The sequence below is a fragment of the Neoarius graeffei genome, chromosome 25 (genome assembly GCF_027579695.1).
Source record: "Neoarius graeffei isolate fNeoGra1 chromosome 25, fNeoGra1.pri, whole genome shotgun sequence".
Lineage (NCBI taxonomy): Eukaryota > Metazoa > Chordata > Actinopteri > Siluriformes > Ariidae > Neoarius > Neoarius graeffei.
The window spans coordinates 3,795,771-3,815,630 of NC_083593.1; the positions used below are offsets into that span (position 1 = coordinate 3,795,771).

Genomic DNA, 19,860 nt, shown 5'->3' on the forward strand with positions numbered 1-19,860 from the left:
TATCCACTGACTCGCTCAAGCATACAAGCATCACCCCTTGAGCTGGAGACCCAGAATGCAGTGTACCATGATGTAGTTGCTTCTTCCTTATAGAGAACATTAACTTCACACCCACTTTCACTTTTTTGAGAGAGAGAGAGAGAGAGTACATTCACGTTTATAACCTTTATTTGAGTAGATTGTTTTATTTTACTTTGTGTCTATTCTTGATTTCATATTTTGTGTTGTTTATAAATGAAACTTTATCATATGCATGTTCAAAAAAAACAAGCTTTATATCTGGTTCGCTCCTGTCCACGATATTGGCGAGATTGTCAAGTCAGGTTTATTTGTACTACACTTTTAACAGACATTGTCGCAAAGCAGCTTTACAGAAAATTTAAAGATTTTAAACATGAGCTAATTTTATCCCTAATCTATCCCCAATGAGCAAGGCTGTGGCGACGGTGGTGAGGAAAAAGTCCCTCAGACGACACGAGAAAGAAACCTCGAGAGGAACCAGACTCAAAAGGGAACCCATCCTCATCTGGGTGATAACAGATACTGTGATTATAAATAACTCGCTTCTGAGCAATTCCAGCGTTATGGACGTGACACTTGAACTCAAAATGGCAACAAATGACCCAGTGCATGTTTTATTGTCTCCCAGTATTTAAACAGGTGTTGCATATTTTAAGGCTGTACCATACTGGAGAAGTGATAGAACAAGAACAATTCCCATAGTACATCTAGGGCATGCCAGAAAATGCCAATAAAAGATGCGTTATGGACGTGACAGAAAAAGTATCACTTTTCTTGGGTGACTGTACGTTTTTATCAAACTCTGTGAAATTGTAAACCTAATGTCGAAATGGAGATATCCATTTGATAGAGGGGTCCAAGGTGAATATTAAAAAAATCTTTGTTTAAAATATTTTGTATTTCATGCAGAGTTTCGGAAGGAAAAGTCAGCGTTATGGATGTGACGAAATTCCGTTATGGATGTGACGCGTCTGAAATAGACATGGCATATGTTTAGAAAATCAGCAATTTAACCACCATAACCCTTTGAAAAACTCTCTAAATATCAGCTAAAACTATCAAAGTTCTTAAATAATATTTAGGATGGCTATTGTTTTGCTGTTTTGTGGATTTTAGCATACATTTCTGTGGCTTGTGGCAATAATATAGAATTGTACATGATCAAAGTTGATTTTAGCTTGGGGTTTACATTATAAGAAAGAAAGACTGACAGTGACATATTAGGTTGGTTACAAATTGGTTCAGCTTGTTCACATCTGTAAAATACAGGCCTAGGTGATATCTCTGGGAGTGGTTTTGATGTATTACATGTTGCTTTATTTTTGCATGGTGAGGTTGACATTTACATGGAATTGCCCGTAACCAGGAAATTCATTATAGTTTTAACATGAAGTCTGTTTTGTTGAAGTTATAAACTGTTCATTGATGGAAACTTGAGTGTAAAACTGTTCGTGACAACTGCAGTCCTAAAGTTAGCAAGTCAGTTGTCGTCCTCAGGCATTAATGCATTACTGTAAGGGTCCAGAGCATCTTCTAAGTGCGACTTTTGACTGTCCATATGGGGGCCGTCCTCCACAGGGGCGATGAGATGAGACTCCAGCTAGAAGTAGGGCATCAGGAAGGATCAGGCAGGTCCGAGGAGCAGAAGAGGTCAGCATGCATCACTGGTGTCTCAGGATCAACATGTAACTCAGAGAGGGACAGACAGAGGGAAGAGATGGAGAGAGAGAGAGAGAGAGAGAGAGAGAGAGATTGTGGAACGTACCCCTGTGGATACGCCGCTCGAACTGTATCTACTCATGTTTGCTTGTTGTTTTGAGTACGAGTGCTGTCAGTATATCACTACATCATTTATGTCTGTGAAGGTTCTCAGTCATCCAGGTCATAGTAAACTGTAGGTGCTAAAGAAGGCAACTGGACTTACAGTGGTGCTTGAAAGTTTGTGAACCCTTTAGAATTTTCTATATTTCTGCATAAATATGACCTAAAACATCATCAGATTTTCACACAAGTCCTAAAAGTAGATAAAGAGAACCCAGTTAAACAAATGAGACAAAAATATTATACTTGGTCATTTATTTATTGAGGAAAATGATCCAATATTACATATCTGTGAGTGGCAAAAGTATGTGAACCTTTGCTTTCAGTATCTGGTGTGACCCCCTTGTGCAGCAATAACTGCAACTAAATGTTTCCGGTAACTGTTGATCAGTCCTGCACACCAGCTTGGAGGAATTTTAGCCTGTTCCTCCATACAGAACAGCTTCAACTCTGGGATGTTGGTGGGTTTTCTCACATGAACTGCTCGCTTCAGGTCCTTCCACAACATTTTGATTGGATTAAGGTCAGGACTTTGACTTGGCCATTCCAAAACATTAACTTTATTCTTCTTTAACCATTCTTTGGTAGAACGACCTGTGTGCTTAGGATCGTTGTCTTGCTGCATGACCTGGCTTCTCTTGAGATTCAGTTCATGGACAGATGTCCTGACACTTTCCTTTAGAATTCGCTGGTATAATTCAGAATTCATTGTTCCATCAATGATGGCAAGCCATCCTGGCCCAGATGCAGCAAAACAGGCCCAAACCATGATACTACCACCACCATGTTTCACAGATGGGATAAGGTTCTTATGCTGGAATGCAGTGTTTTCCTTTCTCCAAACATAACGCTTCTCATTTAAACCAAAAATTCTATTTTGGTCTCATCCGTCCACAAAACATTTTTCCAATAGCCTTCTGGCTTGTCCACGTGATCTTTAGCAAACTGCAAATGTGCAGCAATGTTCTTTTTGGAGAGCAGTGGCTTTCTCCTTGCAACCCTGCCATGCACACCATTGTTGTTCAGTGTTCTCCTGATGGTGGACTCATGAACATTAACATTAGCCAATGTGAGAGAGGCCTTCAGTTGCTTAGAAGTTACCCTGGGGTCCTTTGTGACCTCGCTGACGATTACACACCTTGCTCTTGGAGTGATCTTTGTTGGTCGACCACTCCTGGGGAGGGTAACAATGGTCTTGAATTTTCTCCATTTGTACACAATCTGTCTGACTGTGGATTGGTGGAGTCCAAACTCTTTAGAGATGGTTTTGTAACCTTTTCCAGCCTGATGAGCATCAACAACACTTTTTCTGAGGTCCTCAGAAATCTCCTTTGTTTGTGCCATGATACACTTCCACAAACATGTGTTGTGAAGATCAGACTTTGATAGATCCCTGTTCCTTACATAAAACAGGGTGCCCACTCACACCTGATTGTCATCCCATTGATTGAAAACACCTGACTCTAATTTCACCTTCAAATTAACTGCTAATCCTAGAGGTTCACATACTTTTGCCACTCACAAAGATGTAATATTGGATCATTTTCCTCAATAAATAAATGACCAAGTATAATATTTTTTGTCTCATTTGTTTCACTGGGTTCTTTTTATCTACTTTTAGGACTTGTGTGAAAATCTGATGATGTTTTCGGTCATATTTATGCAGAAATATAGAAAATTCTAAAGGGTTCACAAACTTTCAAGCACCACTGTACTTGAAATCCTTGAAGATGTTTCATCTCTCATCCAAAAGGCTTCTTCAGTTCTGTCTGACTAGTGGGGAGTTCCAGGTATTTATCCTCTAGTGGACCAAAAGCAACCCTAAGGAGAGTTGTTGAGGTCACATGGGTCATTGACCCTCTCAGTCATCCTGTAGGTGTTAGGGTCACTGGGGACCGGCTGTGAACTGCGTTAGCAGCCTAAAGAGTCATGAGGGTGATCTGTGGGTCATTGGCTCTCTGCCATCATGTGAGTCTTTGAAATCAGCTGAGTGTTGGTGTGGATGTGTATTCAGTTTTCTGGGAAGTATGTCAAAGACTGCATTGTAGGTGGCTGATAAGTGGTGTCTCAGACCACCTCCTCTGTTCAGTGATGGTCATTCCAGGTTGACGAAGATGGCTTCTTTTACTCATCCTTCAAACCACCGGTCTTCTCTGGCTAAAATGCGTACATTGCAGTCCTGAAATGAGTGTCCTTTGTTATTAAGATGAAGATACACTGCAGAGTCCTGGCCTGAGGAACTGGCTGTCCTGTGTTGAGCAATGCGCCTGTGAAGTGGTTGTTTTGTTTCCCCAGTGTTCAGCTATGTGCATTCCTCACTACATTGAATCACTACATCATTTACATCACCGTCAGCAATGTTACGTCTGTAACGACATGTAAATCTGACGGTTCGTGTTCCCACTGGAGCCCTAACAAAAGATCTCCATAAATGTTATCCGATCAACAGGGAGGAGTAACCTTTCGATTTTGCCGTTTTGCTCCCATTCACACAGGACACTGTAATAATAGAACATTTACAACTTTCCCTGTGAGGTGAGTGGGACTGAGGTTTAATACACAATAATTCATCCATCCATCATCTGTAGCCACTTATCCTGTGCAGGGTCGTGGGCGGGCTGGAGCCTATCCCAGCTGACTACGGGCGAAAGGCGGGGTTCACCCTGGACAAGTCGCCAGGTCATCACAGGGCTGACACATAGACACAGACAACCATTCACACTCACATTCACACCTACGCTCAATTTAGAGTCACCAGTTAACCTAACCTGCATGTCTTTGGACTGTGGGGGAAACCGGAGCACCCGGAGGAAACCCACGCGGACACGGGGAGAACATGCAAACTCCACACAGAAAGGCCCTCGCCAGCCACGGGGCTCGAACCCGGACCTTCTTGCTGTGAGGCGACAGCGCTAACCACTACACCACCGTGCCACTCCACACTAATACACACAACTCAAAACTGTAAATGTGTCGTAAATATTAACCCGGGCTTCTAAACACTTATTATGGAGCAGGTCATGATTGTGGACACTCAACCCCGTGTGTGTGTGTGTTAGCTGTTGTGTCGTTTGGATGACTGAAATAAACGTTTGTAATCTATCAGAGCTGCTGGTTTGTCGTTTTCGTCAGAGAAATGTTGTCACAACTTCATCTCCTCTTGCTGTCATTCCTGTTTATGCTGTTGGTTGTGTAGCACAGGAGGTCATCTATCACTTCTTTTTGGTAGCGCACACACACACACACACACACACACACACACACACACACACACACACAGAAATTTCACAATAGTCAGTGTACAATAATACAAATCTATGACTATGTTTTATTCAGTAGTAAGAGCCCCGTCCCCCCTCAGACACGTGTGTATTCCAGGAAGAAACACAGAGGCCAGGTTCGGAAGCAGTGTGTGTGTGTGTGTGTGTGTGTGTTTTGAGTATTCACTGCTTTAAAGTCTCCTCATTGGCCTCTGGTGTGTCCTGGCTGGTGGAAGACTTTTCCTCTCATTCGGAAGACAATAACATGGGACTGGCTTTTGTTTTTTCCTTCCGGAAGACTACATCTTTTTTTTTTTTACACAGAAATTAAAACATTTCAAAATTTAATATATATATATATATTTTTTCCCTTTGAGGTCACATTGCTCACATGAAAAGCAGTTACTATGAGTTTCAGAGTTTCAGAGTTCTTTTCCCGTCAAAAGGAATCGGATGTTATTGCAGCGGCGAGATCGTCATTTTACAAAATCGCAAATCAGATTTGTAAATCTGCGAAAATCTGTTGACAAACATTGACATTGCGATTACAAATGACCATCGATGTATTTTTGCCAGGAATGATCTTTTTGTACAAATGAAGGAAGCAACTCCCAATTCTGATGTTTTCAGAGGTGGGAGAGAGGGGTACGAAGGGGGCGGGGCCAAAACAAACATTCCACAAGATGTGTCTAAAGTGATTTCGAGAAGCACGTGCACAAAACGATAGATTTTCTTTCTTTTTTAAAAAAATCACGATTAGAGCACTGTGATCACATGACTGACAGGAAACGAATCCCAACAGACACTCTCATCGCCAAAACACAGCAGGAAGTAAAATATGAGGGTAGGCATGTGCTCATATTCAGTTAAATCATCTCATCTCGTCATCTCTAGCCGCTTTATCCTGTTCTACAGGGTCGCAGGCAAGCTGGAGCCTATCCCAGCTGACTACGGGCGAAAGGCGGGGTACACCCTGGACAAGTCGCCAGGTCATCACAGGGCTGACACATAGACACAGACAACCATTCACACTCACATTCACACCTACGCTCAATTTAGAGTCACCAGTTAACCTAACCTGCATGTCTTTGGACTGTGGGGGAAACCGGAGCACCCAGAGGAAACCCACGTGGACACGAGGAGAACATGCAAACTCCACACAGAAAGGCCCTCGCTGGCCCCGGGGCTCGAACCCGGACCTTCTTGCTGTGAGGCGACAGCGCTAACCACTACACCACCGTGCCGCCCCAGTTAAATCATATGCTGCGTTATTTAATGCACTCAGTACTGTTGTCATGGCGATATGGCTTTGATGTAATGCTATGTTTATTTTTTATCCAAATAAACAGGGATTTAAGATATTTAAAGTAATTTTATTTAATTAAATAAACAGCACAGTTTGAACGGGAGAAATGTTTTACAAAACGTTCCTAAAACCCCATCTAGACTCGAGTAGAGAACTGTTTCAGTGGGCGTGGTCTAATAGGCTAATATTCTAATGAGCAGTGTGATTGACATGCGAAGACGAGACGTCGTCTATGATGTCAGTCAAGCAATTACTCAAGTGGACTCGTGAGATGAACTTCCACTCGTTTGGGATGAGACATGGGATGGGTCAGGGCGGATCTTCTACACATTTTACCCAAGACTAGCCACGCCCACTTTACAGTTAAAAGGGGAAAATTGTGGCCGAGTATGAGCACATGCCCATCATCTGTAGACAAACAAAACTCGTACAAACCCGAGTCAAAGATCATTCACAGAAAATTAAATATTAAAAATAACAATAAAAATAAAACTCATTACACATAATTTCTGTACAGTATTTCAAGATCATTATAGCTTTAAGAATTCTTAGGTGAAGGAAGGAAGCACCTGAAATCATCATCATCATCATCATCATCATGTCGTCCCTGGAACTCCATTTGTTCACCAGAGAAATAAATTATTTTGTACATATTCTCATTATGGCTCTTTTATATTTTGTCAAAATAAGACGAGCGATTTTATATATATATACTTTATATACACCTCTTTATTGGTTATTTACATTCCCTTTATCTGTGTTGTTTAATTCTCTGAGATAAATCGTATGAAATTCTTCATTTCTCATAAAAATAGAGGATCGTTTAAAAAAAAAATTCAGTTTGCAGCTCGTTTGCGAGCTCAACTCGAGGGCGAAGGGAGCGGTAAGTGACCGAACATGTCCTTGAGACGTCTCTGTACCTGGCCTGATTTATAATGAGAGAGAGAGAGAGAGCCCTGAGGCGGGCGGAGACACCGGGGATGATGGGAAATTTGGCCGGGGATAAATCCATGGCCCCGTTCCAACACTGTTTTTACTGCGCCCTCGTCGACTCCCTCCTTTGTTTCTTCTTCATGTCCTTGACGACAGTCTTTAAGGGCAACTATTTATCAGTGAAGAAGAGTGGGCGTGGCTATGTAGGATTATAGCATGCCTTTGAGGAAATGTAGAGAAGAGAATGCACGAAACCGGAAGTGTGACTGAGTATATATGTGAAAATGGGTGTTGCTCTGAGTGGGTGTGGCTTTTTAGGATTTTGGGTGTGTCTTTAAGCTCATATATGGAAATCGGAACTCGTTGCAATAGGCGTGGCGATATGGGATTGTGAGTGTGTCTTTGAGACCATATATGGAAATGGGAGTTGCTCTGAGTGGGTGTGACTAATAGGATTGTGGGCGTTTTATCTGAGTCCAGGTATTTAAAAGACTATATGGGATTGTGGGTGTGTCTTTGAGTCCAGAGATGAAAGTAGGAAGTGATGGTTCATGTATTGTATGTATGTCTGTGCATTTTGGCGAGCTAACATGAGTCATAATCTTTGCTGCTAACGCTACGCAGCTAGCTAACAAAAGCTCACTGGGTTTGAAGTATATTGATAAATGCTGATAATATTCTTGCTCACAGCTCTGAGGTCTGCGTACGGTAATGATGTTTAACATGTCGAAGCGTTTCGTCGGCTGTGTTTCATTTACTCCGACTTCTCCTCCCTGCAGCTTCCAGCAAAACTCGCGCTAATTAGCAAGAGGGCTAGTTAGCACAACATGACATTATATATGGTTTGCAGGAAGTAGAGTTTCTCTCCGCTGCACACTCGTCCACGAGGGGAAGTGAACAAGGGCGTGTGAAGTGTTATTGGAACACAAGTCATGTGACTGTTTCGAGGAGATTCCCTCTGCAGAATCGCTCCTGAGTTCATCGTGTGCTAAACGTCCTTCTGCTCACGGCGCTGTTCTATCGCTCTCCACTTCAGCTTTTATTGACTCAATCGATCGTTACTGCGCTGCTTCTCTCTCTCACTCTCTCACACACACACACACACACACACACACACACACACACACACACACTGCGCAGGAGTGAAGGTTAATGGACATTGGTTGGACACACAGAACGGGGTTTGGGGAGATTGCTCAGGAAGTGGAGCATGTCTTGTGTGTGTGTGTGTGTGTGTGTGTATGAACCTATTTGCCCTTGTGTTCCTCTGAGGAACCTCCCCTTCTGCCAGCTCAGCCATTTTCCAATAAAGAGGCAGCCGAGTCTTGAACTGTCTCACTCTCAGCACTAAAAGTACAGTAACACCTGAAACTGTCTCACTCTCAGCACAACAATTCAAGGAAAGCTTAAAAAATGTCTCACTGTCTGCATTAAATGTCTATTTAAACACTAAACTGTCTCACTCTCTGCACTAAAAGTAAAAACTGTCTCACTCTCTGCACTAAAAGCAAAAACTGTCTCACTCTCAGCTCAAAAACTAAAGGAAGGCTTAAAACTGTCTCACTCCCTGCACACTCTGAAACTGTCTCATTCTCAGCACTAAAACTAAAGGAAGGCTTAAAACTGTCTCACTCCCCGTACTCTCTCTCTCTGAAACTGTCTCACTCTCTGCACTGAAACTAAAGGAAGGCTTAAAACTGTCTCACTCCTTGCACTCTCTCTCTGAATCTGTCTCACTCTCAGTACTAAAAGTACAGTCACACTTAAAACTGTCTCACTCTCAGCACTAAAACTAAAGGAAGGCTTAAAACTGTCTCACTCCCTGCACTCTCTCTCTGAAACTGTCTCACTCTCAGCACTAAAACTAAAGGGAGGCTTAAAACTGTCTCACTCGCTGCACTCTCTCTCTGAAACTGTCTCACTCAGCACTAAAACTAAAGGGAGGTTTAAAACTGTCTCACTCCCTGCACTCTCTCTGAAACTGTCTCACTCTCAGTACTAAAAGCACAGTCACACTTAAAACTGTCTCACTCTCAGCACTAAAACTAAAGGAAGGCTTAAAACTGTCTCATGCCCTGCACTTTCTCTGAAACTGTCTCACTCTCAGCACTAAAACTAAAGGAAGGCTTAAAACTGTCTCATGCCCTGCACTCTCTCTCTGAAACTGTTTCTCTCTCAGCACTGAAAGTCCAGTATCTCTCTCACTTGCAGTATTAAAATCAATCAGAGTCAAAATCTGATTCACTTTTAGCACGACAAAGTAAACAAAGCCTAAAGCTGTCTCTCGCTCTCTCTCGCTCTCTGTCTCCTCGTCTCTTTCCATCTGAGCAGCTTCACATCGTCCATCATGTGAACACAAGCTCATGACTCAAACACTGAATCTCTCTCGCACTGCGTACTGTTACACATCACGTGAGGTCATGTGACTTTGCTTTGCTTTGAGTTTCAACACTTCGAGCGGGCCGTGATCCAACAATAACATTCCGCTGAACAACTTCTGCAAACATGACGTGACTTGCAGTAACCTCACGACAGCCGTCTTTGGACAACTTTTCAAAAACATTCCCCGTGACATTCTTCAGCCTTGTTTTCTTACATTTCATTTTTACATTCGACCTTCACACGACCTTGTATCCACCTTGCTCTACTTGCAGAAACGTTTCTTTTGACCTACTGTGACCTTCAGCGACTTTCACTAACCCGTTTTCTTTGAAGTTCAGTGATTATTCGTATTCACTCTTTCACATTTCAACTTTTCGATTAAACAAATCAGTTCTAGCTGCTTCTGTCGCTTCCAGTCTGGCTTGGAGTTTTATTTGCTTTGACCTTTGCATGACCTGCACTGGACTTGACTCTTGGACTTTGGGAAATCGTATTCAGCTCGAGAGTCAGTCGATGCTATGCTGTCATTCAAACGCTGCACAATTTTTACGTGAATTTCCAAAAAGTCTGCGGAAGAAAAAAAATGCAAAAGAACTTAAGTTTCACATGAAAAGATGACGTGAAGAGAACGAAAAGTGATGAGACTGAAATTTAATCTGCGTCTGTAAAGAAAAGAGACGGCGCAGGAGCATCAGGGAGAGTTTTGAAGTTAATTAGCTAAATCGAGGAAAAAAGCGTTTTGTGTGAAGGACATCCTTCAGGCGGTGTGGGTGGAAGGGTGGGTGGGGAATGCAAATGGATTAGCAATCTCTCTCATGTATAACACACACACACACACACACACACACTCGGAAAACAGCGCTGTGTCATTAAACCCTGCAAAGCGCTAATCATCTTTGATGAACTTTGGCCCATCGTTCCCATGATGCACTCTCAACAATAAAAGCAATCATGACTGAAATCCCTGGAAAGAATCGGATCAGGGAGTTAGCGCAGTGGAATGTACTGCCTGTGTATTCGGCCCTGATTAAAACCATAATTAAAATTTTTAAAAATTATTTGTGACGTTCTAAATTTAGTTAGAACATTCGTCTCTTCACCAAAACAGAGTTAGCTTAACTGGTAAACACATCCACATCCTCATCCTCGTCCTCATGAAATCCACTTTCCTTCGCGTCTCATGTTGTGTCCCCCCCCCCCCGCCGGTGATGGAAAGAGTACGGACTGAGAGGAAATAGATAGAGAGGAGACAGAATGGTGAACTAATTAGCATTCCTGTTAGCATTATTGCTAGCAGTTAGCTGAATTTATCTGACATAAATTCTGCATTTGGGGAAAAAGCAACAGTTCAGTTTTTAACAACTTGACAAATCGCGTTGCTGAAGTTACTCCAGGAGGTTATTGCTTGCTTGGTGATGTTTTGTTGCAAACGAGGAAATATTTGCTTTTGAACTTTTTAAAAATGGAAACGTATCTTTTATAATCTGCAGTTAAGAAGTTAATAAAACTTCTGGTGAAAGTCACCAGGAGGTTATTACTCGCATGTGAACATTGCAAACAGGAAGTGCTTTCTGATAAAAAATATAAAACAAATTTACAGTTTAGACATTGATCGTACAAAGTTATTTTTAAAAAAAGTTAAATATTTATTTTTTTTCCCCCCGAAACAAATTCTACCTCGTGGTAACTAAATTAAAAATGTAAAAGTGTTTGGTCTCCACATGAGTTTGTTCTTGTTATAAAGTCACCAGTGGACATGCTTGTTATTTGGTATCAAGTATTATTATTATTATTATTATTATTATTATTATTATTATTATTTTAGCGATGTGACGCGAAGAAACAGAAACGTTTGATTCTTATTTCAGAAACCCTGACTGTTGGTTTCATGATGTTAAAAATGCTAACTTTTCTGTGAAATTGTTTTATTTTGCTGCTTAGCAGAGAGAACTCCTCCGTGTGCTGGTGGATGCTAAGGCTAACGCTAATCACTGGACGCTAAGTGTTTGCTCTTCTCTCCCTCTTTCTCTGTCAAACACACTCTTCATTTTCAACACTAACAGAATCTGACAAAATAAACCACAAACGTAAACATAAATAAATAAATAAATAAGTAACCAATCAGGCCGCAGTATAATAAAGCGGTATAAGAGGATGACTCGTAATGTCGGAGTGCGTAAATGGCGGCCATCTTGTTCCACAGGACTGTTGCATGCTGGGAAATCCGAGTGTGAGTGTAACGACGCGGCTGAGGAAGCTCATGCTGAATCAGAAGGAAGGAAGGCGTGGGGTTCTCCTCGCTCAGGTCCCACCAGGACACCTCCCAGAATGTGAGAACTTCCTGCCATGGTGCATGATGGGAAATAGAGTTCCTGGAGTTGTTGGAGTTCTTTGAGTTCCGCCTCCCTCTCCTTCTGACCTCCCTGTGTTATAAGGAGGCGTCGGATCTTTGCGCCCCGTTGCGTTCGTTCTGCGGCGAGTCCGATGTCTTTGCTGTCTTTCGAGGCGGGCTCTGCTCGGACTCGAGCTCGTGCAGCGCAGGTTCCTTATACATGGCAACTAGGGGAAAGGAAAGATGCAAGTAACCATAGCAACCAGGTGTGAGCTCCTCCAGATGATGATATGAGCATCGTGACATTTTGGCTTGTTAACATAAAGGTTTGTGTTGGTGAGGAATAGAACATGACGGAAACTGACCTTCGATGACTTTGGGAAGGAAGTGGGCGGCGCCTTTGGTCTTCTTCACCCGGTTGCCCTTCATGACCTGGCCATCGCGGTTGATGCCGATGTACCACGAGCGACCCGACTGGCTCTGACGGTACAGCATGGACGAGTACGTCACATAGTAGTTCTCAAACACGCTCTCTTTAAACTTACACTCTGGGTTGAAGTTCTCCTGGAAATGTGAAAAAAAACAGTAAATAACAATTCTGATGGGTTATTTATTTATTTATTTATTTATTTTATTTATCTGCTCCTGTTGTTTGTTTGTTTGTTTGTTTATACTGTCCTGTCAGGATTTTTTCTCTTCCCATAAAAAGTAGGTGGAGCTAATTCTGTCTAAATTCCCATGGTCTCTTTAAGGACGAGCCACTGAGCAAGTGAAGGCGAACCAACAAAACGAAACCTAACTGACTGAAGGGTCACCGAGTGAACAAACATAATTTTAATGGTGCCAATACTTATGGAATTTACTCTACTTCTGCCCAGGGGCTTCATATTGCTGCATCTATAAACTACTGTATGAAAGCACTGATCCATTCACAGATTAAACATCTTACGGTACAAATTTTTAAAACTAAATAAATAAAAGAATTGTTAAATATTTATAAAATGAAGTAATTGTAAACAAGCAAACCTCGAAACGACCATGTAAACAATTGTAAAAAAAATTTGTTTCAAATTAATACTGCAAAAATTATTACAAGAAAGCATCGACTGTAAAAACATAAATTAGATTAAAAATAAATTACAAGATATTTAAATTATATAAAATATTATAATGCGATGTAAAAGGTGTAAAAATGTAATGTTTAAATGTAAAATCTTTGAATGTGAAGAACTGAAAAAAGTAAAAATTCATTTATATCAAAAATACACTCGTGTAAAGATTAATAGAAAACGTAAAAAAATTTTTAAAGTAAAAAGTATCAGAATGTAAAGAATAGTGGAAAATTGTAAAAATAAAAAAAGTTGTGATACTTTACGGCGGCACGGTGGTGTAGTGGTTAGCGCTGTCGCCTCACAGCAAGAAGGTCCGGGTTCGAGCCCCGGGGCCGGCGAGGGCCTTTCTGTGCGGAGTTTGCATGTTCTCCGTGTGGGTTTCCTCCGGGTGCTCCGGTTTCCCCCACAGTCCAAAGACATGCAGGTTAGGTTAACTGGTGACTCTAAATTGAGCGTAGGTGTGAATGTGAGTGTGAATGGTTGTCTGTGTCTATGTGTCAGCCCTGTGATGACCTGGCGACTTGTCCAGGGTGTACCCCGCCTTTCGCCCGTAGTCAGCTGGGATAGGCTCCAGCTTGCCTGCGACCCTGTAGAACAGGATAAAGTGCCTAGAGATAATGAGATGAGATACTTTGCTTGTTTGTTTGTTTTTGTGGATGTTGTGTATTTAAATCGTGATCACCACCTGAGAGGAAAAAAAAAAAAGACCAGGGTTCTGACTCGGCCTTTTCAGCGTATCAGGCCGCTACGCTGTGTTTCCTTACCGCTACGCCCACAATATCACTGACACGCCTGTAAAAGTTGCCACTACAATCATAAAAATACGTCAATCTTGAAAATGTGGTCTTTTGTTTAATTTTCTCTTGCTATCCCGATGCAGTGGTGACGGCGCACCGCCATGCGAATGTTCTACACTTGGACACGCTCCACGCCCCGTCCACATCAACACCCAGCGCAGAGCTGCTCAAGTAGCGCCTTGTGGAGATGGTCACTGATCATGCGAGTCCGGTTTACCGCCTTCCTTACGCTGTGTTCGCGGTAAAGTTCCATCCGTGTTGAAAGGTGCTGCCACGCCACCCACATAATCCGCGCCGGTCCCCAAGTTAGATCTGGATCGTCATGTTTTGTAATTGAACGGCTGAAGCTGAAAATAAAGCTGACACTTGGTGAACATCAACTGGTCGTTTTATTCTTATTCTATAAATATGTCTCTAATATAGTTGAATATTAATTATAATACGTCTTCAATCAAAAACAGTCATATTAATATTACCAAAAAAGAGTGACTTTCAGGGAGGACTGCAAGTGCCAGGAAATGTACTAGAATGCCTCTCCGAGCCGAGCATGTAGAACCCATGAGCTTCTGGGAGCCTAATGTGGCCCCCGAACCCCCCGGCCGTTATGACTGGTGTCACTACGCTGATATTTTGGTCTCGTTAGAACCCTGAAGACGTTCAGCTGCAGTCAGTGCACTTCCTGTGAATCCATCATCCCTCCTGAAACCTCAATTTAGTGAGTAAACGAGTCGGCACTCTTCATCTCTCCTTCACTCCATCCGTCCTCTGACACCAAGCCAGAGATCTGTCCATCATGTTCCGAGTTCCCGCTCTGTCAGGAGTCAGGGTCACAAACTCCCTCTGCAGGCGTGAAAGCAGAAACAGCTGACTGAAAAGAAACTCGTCCTGAAACTCTGCTGTTCTGTCTCCACCTTTCTGTCTCCATCCACTGCTTCGATGGAGAGATGAAGGTTTTCTGGATTCTGATTGGTCGTCAGGTGTTGATTTTTTTTCGATAACAGCAGCTCTGTAGTGCAGCAGGACGATATTAACGTGCTTGTTCTACTAGGTGATTGTTTCTATAGCAACAGCTCATTCACAGGGACGTGTCCAGCGGACGCTAAGGAGAGGTGATGTGATGTGATGTGATGTTTGAACATTAATGGAACACTGGAGTCTCCAGAGTCAGTGCTTTGTAACAGTCATGTTCTCAGTAACATGCCAAGCTGCATTTATTTTTTTTTGTCTTATTAACTTGAAGAGAGAAGAAAGAGAGGCTGGTGAGAGAACGAGTGTTTATCGCTGCTATAACGTAAGTGATAACAGGAACTAACACGTTCCATGGAACATTAAATGGAACCAAACAGCCAGAAAACACATCAACAATCTGTTTGAGACGCTCAACACCTCCATGAAGGTGAGTTTGGGGGGGGGGGGGGGGAGGCAAAATGTGATTCAGGCTGCAGATGAAGCGCCACCTTGTGGAGAAACTTCAGCCTGATGTGAGGCCCATGTGGTGCTCGGTGTCTAAAAATGGCCGAATTGCGTCTCCTGGCAGAATCTTAATGAAACGATTAGAGGGATTAGAGTGTGTGGTGCAGCCTTCTGACCTTCTCTCTCTGTCCCTCTGTCTGCGTGGTGTTTGATTACATCTCGAAGTGAATGTCCTCTGCGTTCATAAACCAGGCGTCTGAAACAGGAGACGTGTCTCTCAAACCGTCTGCAGATCAGCACTGAGACCTAAACATCGAACCCTCCTCTGTGTGCATCTTAATTCAGGAATAAAACACACCGTGTCGTGCTGTTATAGGAAACTAATCAACAACGACCTGGTGTGATGAAGCGGAGTCACTGTTACTGCTCTGAAGTGTATTCTTTTCTGAAAATAGAAGTGTTTTATTCCTCTGACACCACAGCGATTTAAAAATGAATACATTTTAATAATAATCTAATAAAGAGAATGGCATTTCATACTTTTTATCTGTTTGTTGTTGCGTCTCATGTTGCAGAAACAAGTTGGTTCTCGATGTCGCTTGCATTATAGCAGCGATAAACAGCCAGTCGTCCCTTCATCACCCTCTTTTTCTATCTTTCTCTCTCTCTCAGATTTTGAAAAAAATTAAAATTACTGCTTTATCTCGGAGACTGGAGACGCCGTCCTTAAGTGTTAATAATAAACATCTTACAGCAGTGTTGAAGTTCAAATCCTCCTCATTTAGTATTTAATTAAAAAAATTTAAAATAATAAAACTGACATGAAAAGAAACAATAAATAGATGCAAAAACAAGACGTAGAGAAGACTAAAATACTTGCTGAAAATAAATATATAAGTATAAAGTGTGTGTGTGTGTGTGTTCTCTAACTCGTCTCTGTATTACACACCACTTTGTAATCACTCCGACTCAGCAGTGTGTGTAAAGTGTCGCTGCTGATAAACTCCATCATTAACCTGATAAATCTGAAAAGCTCGGAGCGACGACGTCACCGACCCACACGTCCCGCAATCAATAAACTTCCTTCTCCTTTTTTTTGTTCAGCGAGCATGAAATTGACAGACGGAGGCGTGCGGATCTAATCGTCCCACAAATCTGTCCTCCTCCTCCTCCTGCTCCTCCTCTGACGAAGATGTCGAGGACAAACGAATGCCCTTCTGAAAATCAGAAACGCTTCACGACGAAGACACGCAAAAGGAAGATGTGTCGACGAGCTCCGAGTCACAGGAGCGGATTTGACCTCATGTAACCTTAATGTGTTTATGTGGAGCGTCCGCTGTACGTACACTCCCGTTCAAAAGTTTGGGGTCACTTTGAAATGTCCTTATTTTTGAAAGAAAAGCGCTGTTCTTTTCAATGAAGCTCGCTTTAAACTAATCAGAAATCCACTCTATACATTGCTAATGTGGTAAATGACTATTCTAGCTGCAAATGTCTGGTTTTTGGTGCAATATCTCCATAGGTGTATAGAGGCCCATTTCCAGCAACTCTCACTCCAGTGTTCTAATGGTACAATGTGTTTGCTCATTGCCTCAGAAGGCTAATGGATGATTAGAAAACCCTTGTACAATCATGTTAGCACAGCTGAAAACAGTTGAGCTCTTTAGAGAAGCTATAAAACTGACCTTCCTTTGAGCAGATTGAGTTTCTGGAGCATCACATCTGTGGGGTCGATTAAATGCTCAAAATGGCCAGAAAAATGTCTCGACTATATTTTCTATTCATTTTACAACTTATGGTGGGAAATAAAAGTGTGACTTTTCATGGAAAACACAAAATTGTCTGGGTGACCCCAAACTTTTGAACGGTAGTGTATCCCTGCGAAGGAGCTGTTGCTATAGAAACAATAGCATATCAGAATGTTACTGCGCTCCTGTCAGAGCTGCTGTTAGAGGAAATTAATCAACACCTTCCGACCAATCAGAATCCTGCACTCCACAGCTGTGTGGTGTAAAGTAAGATGTACAGCAAATATCATCATCAGCTGTTTCTCTTTAATAACCACGTAATTATGAAAGTGTTCGATTCCATTCAAGCTGACGAGAACATTAGAGATCCTTCACTGAGCTGTGTAATTCATCACACCTGCTACAGGAACAGTCCGACTTATAGCCTGGAAAATTCTGAGGTGTGTAGTTTTCCGAGATCGGGAAAGTCACTCTCTGTGTAATAATGAATATTTACCCCCTGTTCTGTTGAATTCTGGATTCTGATTGGTTGGAAGGCATTGATTAATTTTCTACAGCAGGTTTATATTGATGTGCTCATTCTAACGATCGCGATCGTTTCTATAGTAACAGTTTATACAGCGGGTGCTCCGCCTTCTAAAACACAGGCGTAACTTTAATAAGGACAGGTGGGGACATGTCCCCACCAACTTTGACAGGGCAGGGGACAGTCCCCACCAACATTTCACGCCTTTTCCGAACGTTTAGAGACACGCGCGACTGTTTTCCCCTGTTTTATCCCATGAATGACAAGCCCCGCTGTTGCCGCCGCTTAGCTGCTGTTTTGAGAGCTGTAACCTGATTGGCGGCAGCTCTCTGCTATGTGTGTAGCAACCAACGACTCATTGGACCAAACTGGACAATGTGAACATTAAAGACATTTGTCAGCAGTTTGTGGAAGTAAGTGAGAGGAGAAGGAAGGTGTTTGGTACTTGTAAATGAATACTGTGGTGCATAGTCTTACATGGAGGGCAAGGGAAGTTTCATTTTTTTGTTTCTTTTTAATTATTATTATTTTTTAAATAACTGTAAACTGGAGGCTTTTTTTACATTATTGTGATGTTCGTCCCTAATGTTGAGATGTTCGTTTCTTTTTGAAATGTTTTAAATTTTGTAATAATTTGAATTGAATTGTTTGACTTGCAAATACATTTTGTGGTTTGCACAAATTACACAGATTATAAAATCACCTAGATTTCCTTTATATGTAAGATTATATTATTAATTTGTGCCTTGTTGAAACTGCTACACCTGTTTCTTCCCAGACCTGGTGTAATCCTGGTTTAGTCATATTAATTCTAGTTTAGTATGCTCTTGTTTGTGGTTTAGCCTTGGTTTAGTCCTGATGTGATCCGTGTTTGCCCTGGCTGAAACATTGAAGTTCTGGTTTAGACCTGGCTCGTGTATAGTCCTGGTTTAGTTTTGAGTAGTCCTGTTTATGTGCTATCCCTTACCCCTTAGTTTGTATCTGTTTTGACTGAGCATTGTTGGTGGCCCTATTGTTTTTTTGTGACACTAGAATCAACAATAAAAAGATGGCAATGAATGTTTTAAGATGATACTATTTATTGTGTATTTTTTCATATAGCGGTTGTACTGCAGGACACAAGTCCTTCCACAGAATCTAGTAATAATGTGTAATGTGTATATAGTTCATATGTAAAGTATGTTCAATCAATCAGTGTGCAAGAGAGTATTTGGTAGGTGTATTTTACCACCTTTTACCCATCAGAGTGCATCAGATTGCTTTATTTATGTGTGAAGATTCACAAAATTTTCTGGGGCAGGATCCCCCCCAGTTCTACATTTGTTTGGTCCATCATGTTTCCAGCCTTTCACTGCATACCCATTGACAGCCTGCCCTGAAATGGTTTTCATAAAAGTAGTGAGGCCATAGTACGCATCTCAAAATGCATCAAAATTAAGCCTTAAAACGGGATCTTTCTAAATTTTCTCCAGGGGGACCATGCCCCCTGACCCCCCTTGAAGGGAAGTATCGTGCCTGGAAATGTCCCCACCAACTTTGAACACAAAGTTACGCCCTTGTTCTAAAACGTGTGTAATCTTTGATCTGGTGAAGTTTAAGTTACAACAAGAACCAACCAGATTCTCAAATATTAAATGGATTAAAAATGTATGACTTCATTCCTTCATAAATAAATTGCGATCACTGCAGAGTGCTGTGTGTCGGAGGAATAAAACTCTTCACCCTGGGGTTGAGTATTAAAGGGTTCAACTGGGAACCTTTTCGAGAAGGTGAACTCTCTACTGGAGCTCGACATGGAACCTTTACCTGAAGAATCAAGTGTGTCAAAAAGAGTCGACTCAGAGTCGATTCATTCACAAATGATACATCACCATCTCTTTCATACAAATTCTCTCTCTTTCTCTCTCTCTCTCTCTTGCTTCCTTTTTCTCTTTGTCTGCACCAGTGTCTGTACTTTTGTCTCTGTACACACACACACACACACACACACACACACACACACACACACACACACAAGTGGAGCTTAGTGAACTCTCTCTCTCTCTCTCTCTCTCTCTCTCTCTCTCTCTGCCTTTCTTTATTCTCTATTTTCTCTCTGCCAGGATTGAAGTGATTGCATCTCAGCTCTCTGCATCGTTCTGAATCTCAATACAGTTCAGAGTAAAACACACACACACACACACACACACACACACATACAAATGAATAA

General features: G+C 41.9%; 1 protein-coding gene across 1 annotated transcript in view; it reads right to left on the bottom strand.

Annotated features, from left to right (window-relative positions):
- Positions 1-11,850: 11,850 nt before the first annotated feature.
- The window catches only part of fgf11b (fibroblast growth factor 11b), a 30,599-nt gene continuing 22,589 nt past the window's right edge, over positions 11,851-19,860 (bottom strand). The window contains 3 exon segments of the mRNA XM_060909216.1: positions 11,851-12,177; positions 12,179-12,282; positions 12,421-12,619. Coding sequence (XP_060765199.1) covers positions 12,025-12,177; positions 12,179-12,282; positions 12,421-12,619 — 456 coding nt within the window. The 3' untranslated portion in view covers positions 11,851-12,024.